The sequence below is a fragment of the Pseudopodoces humilis genome, chromosome 2 (assembly GCF_049639895.1).
Source record: "Pseudopodoces humilis isolate 2021_Gansu_Grassland_sample_001 chromosome 2, ASM4963989v1, whole genome shotgun sequence".
In the NCBI taxonomy this organism is placed as follows: domain Eukaryota; kingdom Metazoa; phylum Chordata; class Aves; order Passeriformes; family Paridae; genus Pseudopodoces; species Pseudopodoces humilis.
Window position 1 is genome coordinate 29,540,994 of NC_142201.1, and position 13,062 is coordinate 29,554,055.

The following is a 13,062-nucleotide window of genomic DNA, read 5'->3' on the forward strand; positions in this document are numbered from 1 at the left end:
ACCACCCTCATTAACGACAATCTGTGTTAATAAAAATGTAAGATACAGTGTCACAGGATTACTAGCATAACGTGCTGCAGCAGTAACCATTTGTGCAGGTTCGCAAACGATCCTGCCAACAGCTCAACCGCAATCAGTGACAGATTATTTTTTAAAACGAGAAAAAACCCGAACTGTAAAATTAAGATTCTGACTTTTCCCTTGCGATACAACGTTTCAAGCAGCTGCGGGTTCACGCTTCAGGCTTAGATCTAGAAGGAAACAGGAAAGCAGAGACACCCCCGCCCCCCAACCTCTCTCCAAGCCCAGGACACCCTTTCCTTCCCGCACTCCTGTGCGGCGGGCACCGGCGGGGCACATGCCGGGGGTGCGGGGACCTGACCCAGACCCGGCCGCGATCCCGGGGCAGGGCATCCTCCAGGCACCCGGGGCACCGCGGGAGCCCCACTGGGCCTCTGTGTGGGGCTCTGTCTGCGGTTCGGGGCGCCATGAACCCCCGAAAGGGAGAACCAGAACTCCCCCCTGCTCCCCCTCCCTCCGGCCGGAGCTCCCCGCCGTCCCCTCCGAGGACGCGGAGCAGCACGGCCCCGCCGCTCCGAGCCCCCGGCGCCGAGGGAAGGGCGGCCCGTGCCGGGGCTCCTCCCTCGGCCCCTCCCCGGCGGCCGGGCCCGCACCGAGGGAGCCGGAGCCGGCGCCGCACAGCCCGCGGGGGGCGATGTGACCCGGGCGGCCGGGGTGCGGTGCCGTGCGGGGCAGGCGAGCTCCGAGGGGGGAGAGAGCGGGACTTCGAGCTGGGGGAAGATGTGGCTGAAGCCCGAGGAGGTGCTGCTGAAGAACGCCCTCAAGCTGTGGGTCACGCAGAAGAGCAGCGGCTACTTCATCCTGCAGCGGCGTCGGGGCCACGGAGACAGCGGCGGCCGCTTCACGGGTACCTGGTGGCGCGGGGGTTCGGCGGGCCGGGCCGGGCCGGGCCGGGCCGGGCCGGGCCGGGGGGCAGATCCCCCCTGCGTCTACCCCAGGGGAACTTGGCCGCGCCGGGGCACCCGCCGGCAGGTTGGGCTGCGGAGAGCGGGAGCGGCCTCTTTGTTCGGGCCGTGCGCGGGTGGCCCGGCTCGGCCATAGCGCGGGCACCGCGGGTCCCCCGCCGCGGGCGGTGCGGGGGCAGCCGCCGGCCGGGCGGTGCGGGCCGCCCCGGCTCCCCGCGAGTTGCCTGGGGAGCAGCTTCGCGTTTCTGTAGCCTTGAGCAGCGCTGAGGCCACTTGTATTGTTAGTTCCCCGCGCTCTCCTCTCGATGGGTTTCTCAGCGTGCCTAAGGGCGGGTGCGCAGCCCCTCAGGCGGTGCGGAGCCGCTGCCCGTGGCTGGAGGATGCAGCTGGGGAGAGCCCCCGGGGGCTGCAGCCCGCCGGACCCGGCGGAGGTCCCTGCGGCCGGCGGTGAGAGGTGGAGAGATGCCGGGGGCACACAGTGGGATGTGCTGCCTGTAGCCCCCGGTACCGTCCGCGACCTACGGCTCGCCTCCCCTTTCTACAACGAGAGCTATATAAGTACATATAGAACTCCTGGCTTTTGCACGACACATGACATTACGGGGCGGGGGTTGTTAATTCAGTGTTGTGGCAAAGTGCGTTCTGTCTTACTTTTTGCGTTAATTACGCTACGGGTTCTGGTGGCTGTCGATCCGGCACGTTATATCCATGTGGCACTCCAGATTCGCGTAGTGAAGGATAAACACGGAGAAGGATCACGCTGTACCCTCGCAGCAGTGTAGATCCGTGAGTAACTCCAGCGAGAATGATGTGTTAGGCTGCGCTGACGTTGTAGCGTAGGGAATTTGGGCCAAACTTTTGGTTCAAAGACAGCAGCAACTGACTTAAAATAAACAATGCTTTGGAGAATTAATATAGTTTAACCGTGTCATTCTTACTTAAAAGCGAAAGAGGCTGTTTTGAATATTATAAAGTGAGAATTTTTAATGGTAGCTTATATGTTTGAAAGAATTGTGAGGTATTTTCAAAATCACTATTTTCTATGGAGTTTAAGAAGCTGCATTACCACTTTTGGTATTTATCTTATTAAAGCTTTCTTTCCTGAACTCCATTTGATAGTACTGCTTTCTGCACTGTTGCTTTTATTTTTTCATTTTTTGTTTTTTGTAAAATCAGAGCTTATCCTACCTGTCCATAAAGTGTACAAAACTGAACTGTGGCTTAGTAGATTGCATGCTATCAATGTATTACTAATGAAATGGAAGTTTTGCCAGCAAGTTAAAATGCTCAACCTCCTATTTTCTTCTGCTCGCCTGGGCGGCAGTCAGGCCACTCTTTTGTGACAGTAAAGACGATGTGGATTAATTTTCAGAGTTAAAAATAGCCGTTTACAGCTGCTTGATTTAGGTCCAGGACAATCATGAGGTTCAGTTTCACAAATGTTAATGCCTTACGCCTGAGCTTTTCACTACAGAAATTTACAAGCTTAAAGCAAACAAACTGCTTTTCTCTCTGGTTAAGTTTCATGTGAATAATTTTGCTGAATCTACGGTGCACAGGCTTGCTCAGATCTCTTTTGGCTGGCAAAGGAAAGCCATTGCTGCCTTGCACATTTTCTAAGGGAGCTGTAAATTCTGACAGTTCATTAAACCATTTGTAAACGTTTGTATTTGAAGGGGCTTAGAAATTTGAGTCCTAAAACCAACATGCAAGAGTTACAGAGCATTAGATATAGCTGGGGTTAGATAGTGTAATTTTTTTTGCAGTTTTTACTTGCAATGAAGGAAATGGAGATGGGTACTGAGAAACAGCAAGGCTTTGCTGGTGTTTGCTTTCAGTGCAAAACTTACTTTCTGATTCTTGCTGTACATAACTATAGAGACACTTATTTAGTACCTGTCTTTTCCAAATTGGCAGAAGGGCAGTAAAGCTCTGCCATATTTCAGAGTATGATCTACCAAGTGGTAAAGCCAAAAGTTAGAAGTTTTTGTTTACTTTACTGGGGAAGCAAAGCTTAAGTAGTGAGAACAATATCCAGATCTGTTTCCCCTTTAATACCTTGTTCCCTAGCCAATTGCAGTTACATTTTATGAAAAGGAAGAAGTTTCAAAGATGTGAAGATTCTGTACATGAGAGCAGGTGCCACAGTAGAAGAGAATCTCATAGCTCCTGTGGGGAGGAGGAGGCTGCATATCCTGAGGCTGTGTTAAACCCGTGTAGGATCAGCAGAACAAAACTCTCAGAATATTAGATTTCATACAAGTGTAGATGGGGCAGCTGACCACCTGTGACATAATTTGCTTTCAGCAGGGTAGAAGTGTGCAATGTTTGAGTTGCCCTTGTGCATGTTGCCCCAAATGGTATTTGCACTGAACCTGCATGAGGGCATCTGTTTTATGCCCCAGTTATCATATTTGCCTGTCTTTCTTCTAGGACACTTCTTTGTTCCTACTAGGGCATTTTAACTATTAGGTAATAGTAAGTTAGAACAGCTGGAGGGTGTATTTTATGTGGATTTAATTCCTGAGGAAGAATGCGCTAAAGACGGTCTCTTGCACAAAAGCACTTTTTTTCCCCATATCTGTGTTTCTTTGTGTACTTTGTTTTTGTCAGACGCTGAGCAGATGTTTGTAAGTAAGAGACTCCATTTCTTACTGTTACTTAATTTGTGTCCTAGGGCAGTTTCCAAATGCACACTGGGCTTGCAAGCAGAGGGTACAAACAGTGATGGGGGTTGCGTTTTACTCTTCATTACTTGACCAGTCTCATTGTGGTTTCTGTCTTTCTTAGGGATATGCTTTTTCAAGTAAGTGCTTAACTTGCCACTTTACCTGGATCTCTACTTGACAGCTCTGCTGGATCAGAGACTTAATAAGGAAATTGAAAATGTTTAGAAATACCTTAAAAATCTGAATTATAATTTCTTAATTAGTAACTAAAGTTAACGATTTAAAAAAATATTTAGTTCATCAACGTCTATTGATTCTGGCGTTTTCTTTGCCTAATTGGAGAGCGCTGTTGTGATCCCTACAGAAAAGGCTTGTGATGTAGCCATGATTAGCAGATCAAAGTTAGTTGGATTTAATACTTGCTGATGTCTTTGGGTCTGAGGTTACATATTAATAATAAGCTTGATATGACAGTAGTAAAAAACACTGTCAAATGCCTTGTGGTAAATACTGCAAGATGGTTTAGTCTTTAAGTGAATCACTACTTTAATTTTTAGGACAGAATGTTGAAACCTTCATGCACCTTCCTCTTTGATTTTGTTTTCTACATTTTGACAGCAAAACTGCTTGCTCTGGGATGTGTTGGGAAAGATTTCATCATGAGTGCTGGACTGAGAGTAGTCTTTCACTCTTCCCAAGCAGCTAGTGTTGCAGTTTTTGTTGATACAGTACTTCACATTACACACTCCTTATAAAAACCCACTTAGCAACACTTGTGAATCTTTCCTTTTATAAATAAGGTTAAATAAGACCTTAAAATGAACTCTTGTTTCAAGCAGCTTTTTGTCTGGTTGAGATACAGTGCTTCTTTAAACTCTTCCTTGAAGTAGATCAATAAAAGATTATGTTTTGTTCCCATTTTACCCATGTTTTTAATTTAGCTATGATATTTTCCCCTACCTTTCTTCCAGCCTTCATTTTCAGCTTAGGGTACTTTCCAAGCTGGATATAGTTTTGCATTATTTGGAGCTTGAAGAGGACTAACGTTTTAAAAGGAAATTAATTTATTTTTCAGCTCTTACAAAACTTTATGGTTCACAACTTTAAATATAATAGACTGGCAGAAAAAAAGCATCTTCTATATATGAATCTAAACCTTATTATTGCTTTAATAAAAATAAACATGGTAGGCATGGTGAATACATTTCCAAGTTCCATCTTAGGATTTATTTTTTTCTTTTAAATAAAATTATTGCAGGACTATAGCTTTTGAACTCATCTTCCAAGTACCTCTTGGCTGTGAGTGGAGAACTGACTAGTTTGTGTGATAAGACATTTCTTCCTTATTTTCCCTTTGCTTGGGTGTCAGTTTTTTTAAGGCATACAGACAAATGGTTATTGATAAGCTCTGGAAATTTTTCCTGGAAATTAAAAATTAAAACATCTTTTGCTGCTCTTTCATACTCTACTATCTGAGTAGTCCTGTAATCATTGTCAATACCACAGCTTTTAGTGGCCCTGCACATCTCCCAAGGTCTGAAGTAAATAATTTCATAATGGAGTCTATTTCTGGGAAAGGCAGCAAGATGACCATAGTGGATGAAGATTCCAGCAACTCACATGGAGAATTTATCTAGATTGCCCCTGTTTATTACATTGTAGCAGAAGAGAGTCCAAAATACATGAAGACTCAGATTTTTTACTAGGAAATGCAAATGAGAATCCCCATAGTACTTTTTACTTCCTGGAAGGGCAAAAGGCAAAATGAGTAGCATATCCAGAGAATCATATTAAAAGGTCTATCCCAATACAATTTTCAAAAAAGCATTCCTTTTTGTTGTAAGATATTTTCAGGATACCAAAATAAGTTAGGCTCAATCTGAGTGCTAATGAAAAAAACCTCAAATCCAACAGAACACTTTCATTTTAAATTAAGCAGTTTGAGGAGAAGAAGATGTCACAATACTGATGTTAATAAAGGACATTGGTAAAGGTTACTGTCGGTATTCATGGTTTTGTTTCCTTAAGAAACATCTCTCTGAAGCCTTGCACAGGAGAAGGAGAAATATGCATACTTTATTGAAAGCTTGGACTCTTGTCAAAACATTATCTAGCCTTGCCCACAACTGGAATTCAGATCAGCAGGTTTTTTTTCTCCTTTTTTCTCTCTTTATTTTACTGTAACATTTTTTTTAAAGAGAATGCATACTTACAAGTGCTTTCCAAAGAGGATGGTTTCTCTGTTAGAGTGTTTGGCCAAGGCATGAGCTGACAGGAAGGATAGGGGGAGCAGGGTGCCAGGCTACTACCTGCAAAGCTGCAAACCCCAGTTCCTGACCTCTGAGCCCCCTGATCTGTGTGTGCCACTCTGGCCCCCTCTGCCTGCATTTCTGGGGTAAGTTTCCTGCTCCTGAGCACTGCTGTAGTGCTGAGATGGCTACGGTGAAATGCAGGTTGTATTGAAATGTTAGCAGTGTGTTAAATACTAATATTAAAGGTGAGGAAGTACCTGTGCTTGGAAAAGAGGGGTTGGGTTGTGTCTGCATAGGGACTGACCTTGTGCAAGACTAATCCAGTAAACACCTACAGTGGCTTTTTATTTTCATGCTGTGGAGGCCAAATGGCACAGAATAAGGCAGGAAAATCCTACAATGATTTGGGCTGGAAGGACCTTAATGACCATCGAGTTCCAACCCCTCTGCCATGGGCAGGGACTGCTCCCACTAGGTTGCTCAGAGCCCCATCCAGCCTGGCCTTCAACGCTTCCAGCATGGGGCATCCACAATTTCTCTGCGCAACCTATTTCAGTGTCTCACCACCCTCATAGGAAAAAATATCTTCCCTATAAAATAATTGGGCATGTCAGTGGTGTCAGAGTTAATGTAGCACTAGTTTGGTCTATTCAGCATTATTTACAGCACCCAGCAAAAAAAGAGAGAGACTTTTTTATATTCTCCCAAGTAGTGGTGCATGTCTGAATAATTTAGAGGGCTGCAGCAGCAACTTGTATATCCCATCTTCTTGTCCATTTTCAGGTGGAAAACAGTTTCAGGTATTTTTACTTGTAACACGAGAACCAAAGCATTTGGCTCTGTGGCCTTCAGGGCTATAAAAATAGGCTTGGCTTGAACTGGACTGATGGCAGAGGACTGAGATAAGCAGCTGTGAGTGCTTTGCCATGGCAGCATGCCCACCTGGGGAAACAGCTATAGGGAAGCAGTGCTGGGGAGAAATAATCGGTGCTCCAGTGTGGGGATGCCATTTCCACCACTCCAGGAGAGACAGTGCATAATTCATCTCACTTTTTCCTCCTGTGTGGTGTCTCCATCTGCATGTGGTGGTCTGACACAAGCACTCAGCATCACATCCAGGGATATAGGAGTCATGGAGACCATGGGATACCAACCCCCACAGGGAAATGCCTGAGCTCCTCACATTTCTCCTGTCTACCTTCCCCCCAGAGCACTGGGACCTAGGCATAATGATTAAGTAATTTGTTAACAATTTGTTTCTACATACCAAATTGAAAAAAGTCCCAATTCAACCGAAACAAATTTACCCAGTGGCAGTGTTTGATCTGGCAAGGTCTGTGCTACAAGTAATGTAAGGACTTGGATGTTGGGTATTTTCCTGGGTGAATAAATACTTGGAGCATTAGGTCTTTGTGCTGAAATCTAATGTTGTCTGTGCTTATCTTTCAGTGTGGTGAGCCCTTATCGTTTCAAAGGAAACAGAGCCTTCCTACAGCCGTTGGAGGAGTCCCCCTGCATCCTTTTTCTTATGTACTTACCTAAAAAGTTCTGCAGCTCTTTTTTTCCTGATGGTAGAAGTGTAATCAATACTTTCGAATGGGTACTGTATTGTATCAGAACCTGCTTATATATTTTTGCAAAAATTCAACAAAGACAGTGTGGTTGCATTAATCCATTGTTATTAGCAGCTTTGCATAACTTATAGTGTTATTATCCATCAGAAACATGGATTTTAGGGTGGCCTGGGTGAAATCAACAAGATGCTAAACATCTGAGTTTTGAAATTTTAGAGAAATCAAATCAAGAAGATCTGAAAGATCTAGAGGTGTCCCCAAACATTTATGCTGGGGGCCACCACTGGCCAACAGTAGCTTCATGACCACTGCCATGGGCTGTATTCTACCTTGGTGCAGCTCAAAAGCTTCCACCTTAGCCTGTACTGCCCAGAGCCTGGCACTCTCTAGGTGCGCTGTAAGAGGTGAGGATAGAGACTGCAGTGGTCCTCATTGCATCTCAGCCCTGGGTCTTGCCTTGGGCCACCCATGGGGTTGTGGTCAGAAGTTAGGGCTCCTGTGTGGTGGGGTGGCTGAGGCCTGATGAGAATCAGCTTCATAGTCTCCCCATCCCTCTCTCAGCAAGGACATTGGTCCTAGAGTGAGTTTCTGAGATGCCTTGCAGAGCCAGGCAAGTGATTTGTGCTATTTGGTGCTCTCCTAGGAGTGCCCTTTTCAGGTCAGGCTGAGCTTATCCTGGTTGGTGTGAAAAGCATCTTTCTGTTCCAGCTGGAGAGCAGGGGGTAGGGAGTGGGTACATCCACGTGTCCCTCCCTGTGTTCTGCCTGGTGGTGGGCTGTTCCTTCAGCCAGTTTGCTTGCCTCCTCTGGCATGGCTAATTGCTGCCCACCTTGGTTCTTCTGAGACTCTAATTGTTTGCAAATCATTGTGGGATGGAGGAAGCTATGTGGAGAAGTGTAATTAGGATTCCGAATATGAAGTGCTTCTCTGCCTCAAAGAGCCAAGATTAATTCTGCTTTATTGAAGCTGCTGGTTCAATTTCACTGTCCTTAAAAAAACCCCACCTTTATTTTTATGATCATCTGAATTGTTTTATTTGTTCTTTCCTCCCAATTCACATGCCTAAACAGCTTAGAGTGATTCTTGCAGCTATTAACTCTCCTTATAAAACTGCAGCCATTGGGAAGCAAACTGTACTGTTAGCTTCTTCCACTTCCTGGAAGAGCTTTCTCCTTTCCAGTAAAAGTACAGCTTTTTTCAGACAACTGGGCTCATTTTTCTTTCTGCCTCCAGCTTTCTCTGGAGGAGCAGATGTAGCAACCAGCAGTGAGCTCCCAAGCATGAATTTCACTGAAGCTTTTCACTTCATGGTTTTGCACTGGAGCAATGCTGGTCTGTGGCTGTAATTGTAAATACCCCAATTTGGTGGTTTTTTGTTACAAAAATAACCTAGTCTGATTGAAAAAAAGAGGGTATGAGTACTTTAAAACATGACTTTGGCGTGATACAAATGAGTGTAGCCACCAAGTACTCTTCTCCATGTCCCTGCAGATCAGCTGCTGCAGTCCCTAGAGACCATGTGGTGCCATAAGTTTCTTGACTTTGGAAGTGCCAGGTGCCTGCAGCCGAGAAAAACCTCAGCTTTGGAGTCAGAGAGCATCTTGGCAATCTGGTTTGAGTGCTTGTGTGGTGGTGGTCGTGTGCCTGTTTTCTTGGAAGGGCTAGATTTGGCAGATACTCTTAAATCAGGCATTGCTGCACATTGTGCAGCTGAGCTGGTCTCAGGTGCAATGGAAATCTCAATTATTATTATTTTTTCAAAGTAGATTTAGGAGAAGTGGAAGGACAGTTTTCTCTCTGCTTCAAGCTTCTGCAGCAGTCAGTTTGTTTGTACAGTGACTAAAGGAGTTCCCCAGGATGCTGGAGATGCAGGCTGGACTGTGTCTTCTCTGTCACTCCTTTGATTGTGGTAGAGAGGGTATAAATGCTTGATTTGGGAAGTTCAGGGCTGTGTGGGAACAGCTGCTTCTACGCATCTGATCCGCTGCTCCCCAGATTTTAAAAGTGACATCAGAATTTCTTACTGACCAATTGCAGGTACTGCATGAAATTGCTTCTTTGAACTGCATTGGCTTTTATTCCCCAATTTGTAATGGATAGATGAGTTCATGTTAATCAAAAGATCCTGGCAGTGGTAACTAGATGTCTTAATTAAAAAATAAATAGAACTGAAAGGATAACAATGCTGAGTGTTGTGACACCGCAGGTGTCCTTGTCACTTAGATTAAAATCTCCTTTTTTTTCTTTCCTTCTTTCCCTCCCTCTTCCCTCTACACCCCCCTCCCTCCCCCAAAAAGAAAAAAAAATAGCAGTGGCAGCTTTGGCCTTTTCCCTTTTTGGTTTGGTGGGTTTTTTTTTTTTTTTTTGTTTTTTTTGTTTGTTTTTTTTGGGTTTTTTGGAGGGGTTTATTAATTTATTAGTCCCAGACTCCTAAGTGATCAATCCAAGTCCCTCTGCCTTGCAGCCAAGTGGCCACCTCATTTTTGAGTAGTTCTCAAAAAATTTCCCTTCAAGGCCTTTAATATATGGTGGAGGTAGGTAGAAATAATTTTTCTATATGTAGAGGGTGTCTTGGACTGCCTCTTGAATATTGTCATAAAAGACGGAAGTAACAGATAGTTTTTCTGTTTGAGTTTCTAGTTTGAGTTCAGCTTTACTCACCCTCTGCCCCATGTCTTGAAAGTTTAAAACTATTTCAGAAATCCCATGTGGATGATTAACAGTGATTCAGGAAAGGAGCCTGCATTCTTTAGTTTGAAAGATATGGAACATTTAGTAGAAGTTGGTGTAAAGTTAACTTACTGTAAACATGTTCCTTTTTCTAGATTAGTTATTAGTTACAAGATAAATTGTAATGGGGTCTTTTATCTTTATGTGGGGGAAGAAACCATATCTTCAAAGATGAGGAGTAGTGCACTTTTGATAGTTCATTTGAGAACCTGATCCTTATAGAAATATCCTTGATTAATATTTTTGTTTGTTTGTGTGTGAAGAAATACTCAGCAAATTCATAGTGCATGATGTCCTGTTTGTGTTCTATCTGGTTACAGGTTGACCTCTGTAAAGGAGAGACAGTATCTACCTGTTGTAGAATTTGAAATTGTTTCTTGCTAATTTTTATGCTTCAATTTATTTCTTGTATCCATAGTATGCATGTATATTTGATACAAATAGATGTGGAATCGGAAGTACAACAGGCTTGTGTTACTTGAAGGTATCCAGTTTTCTTCATTCAAGAAAAAAGAAATTTTTCAAGAAGAAAATCAAATTTCATTCATGCATGAAACTAGATGCATGTAAAGCATGGGATTTCTAGTGAGTTTTCCAGATATGTTTTATAAATTTACTTCTGAAAAATATAGATGATGTTGCCTCTATCTGAAATGCAGCTTCCAGCTGAAGCGTTTAGATTCATTGAGGAGAAACATGTAATTTCAGTAGAAAAGTGTCTTTCCACTTCTCCTGTCTTCTTCTCCATATGTGTTAAAAGTATGCATATTACACCAGATATTTGTATGTGAATTTTAGCCTAAAAATATTCTTTCTGCTTGAAGAAACTTGCACCTTCTTAGGAACCTGCAATGTTCTGTCAGTGGTCTTTCGTGGAAGTCTTTGTAAACCCATGTCTGCAGCTCTCCATAGCATGGTTATTGTATAGTTAATTGCTTTTCCCAAAATATTTCTGTGTCTTGGGAGGTCAAAAAACAGACAAGAAGTTGGTGAAGTGGCTCATTAAAGGGGAAGAGCTACTCTAAGTTCCTCCCAAAAGTTTTATCTCATATGGGGTAAAAAAAAAAAAAAAAAAAAAAAAAAGGCATTTTGGTAAGAAAACCAGGCTAGCAGTTCTCTTTGCTTCTGTTTCTTTTTCTTTTTTTGCTGTCTTGAAGTATAAATGGTTTCACTGTTGTGGAAGAGGTCTGCGTCACCCTGACTGAAGGCAAGCTGATGCATCAGTATGTGGGCCAGAGGCTCTTAATGTAATTTACCTTGCTAGCCAGATACCCTTTTGTTTTTTAAACAGATTCTGTTTTGTAAGAGACCCTTGCATGGAACCAGCTGTTTGGACATGTTATGAGAAAGGTGTTTGCTCACAAGCTGGGTATTTTTGAAAGCAGGTTTCAGAATCAGTGTGTACTGTTATTTCTTCACTCGGGGATCTTTAGGCTGGTTGGTTTTCAATGTTATAATGCAAAAGTTACGTTGAATGAATTATGAGGCAACTTATACTGGAAAAAAATTGCCTCTATTTTTTGTAATTTTCTTGCTACCACAGTTTCTGCTCAATTATCATGTTGGCCAAGGTGTATATATTAGTGTTGAATCCTTTTCATGCTTCTGTAAATGCATTCTTAGTAATCTCTTTTACCTGTTCTCTACCTCTCTCAGTCTCTCATCCAAAAAATAAACGAGCCCCCAACGTGGGGATGGGACCCCCTTTTTGTGCTTGCTCAACTTTAGCCGTACTTGCTCTTATTTTCCATTGCTGCCCTTACATCCCCTCTGCAGCAACCCCACTGCAGCCCCTCCTGTCAGGGGTGGGACAGGACAGGACTCCTTGTCAGCCATGGCAATGGCTTAAGAGTGATTTATATGTGGGCTTGCTGTTCCCTTGCAAAGCCCTCGTAGAGGGGGCAGGCCACCTGGGCTTTATTCTCACAGGTATCTTGATGGACACACTCTTTCTTCTCTTCATCTTAGTTCTGGCTCCCCTTTGTCATCCTGAGTTCATATTTTAGCTATGGGTAGTTTAGAAAAGTGAGGTGATTATTTCTTTGTACAGTTGAAGGAGGAATGGGTTTCTTTTTAATAGTTTGTAAGCAAAATGGAAATTGTAAGCAGAAGTAAAAAGTGAGAAGAGGAATTGCGTTTTCTGGTCTGTTATTCGGGAAGAGAAAAAGGAATTAATTTTGCACAGGCTAAGAATTAGTAAAGCAAAACTTAGCAGCTACTTCTGTGCTTTCATGTGTTTTTTCATGGTTTCTGAAAGAAAAAAGTTCTTCCACAAATCAGATGTTCATTAAGCACTCTCTAGGGATCTTGGTAGCGCTTGCTGTTAGTTGACTTTTTTTTCTATGACTTTAGTGAAATGAAAAAGAAATCTTTCTCCTAGGGCTATCATCAGGGGAAAACACACACAGCATAGAAATTTCTTCTTCTTTTTCTTTCCTGTGGCATCTCAATTCTTTTGAAATTTGAAAGTTAAACCGTATTTTTGTTCTCTGAATCATTTGATGCTCTCTTACTTGCTTTAATCCAACTGCTTTGAAGAGTGCACATTAAAGTTTTCTGCACATTGTTTTCTGTGAGCACAGCTAATTTACTACCTTTTATACTAGGATGAGTTTTTATGCTTTTTTCTTGTATAGGAGAGCATGTAGCAATTTTGGATCTCCATTCTAAATAGATGGGTGTAGTATCTGGTCACATATCTAAGTGAGAAGCAAACTGCTGTTGAAAAATAATGTTTCACTGTACAGTTTTAATATATATTGTGTCAAATTCTGCTTGGCTTTGAAAGCATCCTCGATATTGTGTGTGTATGCAAAGAGGAAGTATTTAATATAATTTTCTTTGCTCTCAG

The 13,062-nt window shown here is 43.2% G+C and overlaps 1 protein-coding gene across 3 annotated transcripts in view; it reads left to right on the top strand.

Annotated features, from left to right (window-relative positions):
- Window positions 1-704: 704 nt before the first annotated feature.
- The window catches only part of TBC1D8 (TBC1 domain family member 8), a 49,177-nt gene continuing 36,819 nt past the window's right edge, over window positions 705-13,062 (top strand). For all 3 annotated transcript variants that reach the window (XM_014249320.2, XM_088051083.1, XM_088051082.1), the window contains exon 1: window positions 705-928. In XM_014249320.2, coding sequence (XP_014104795.1) covers window positions 802-928 — 127 coding nt within the window. In that variant the 5' untranslated portion in view covers window positions 705-801. The remainder of the gene's footprint in view (window positions 929-13,062) is intronic.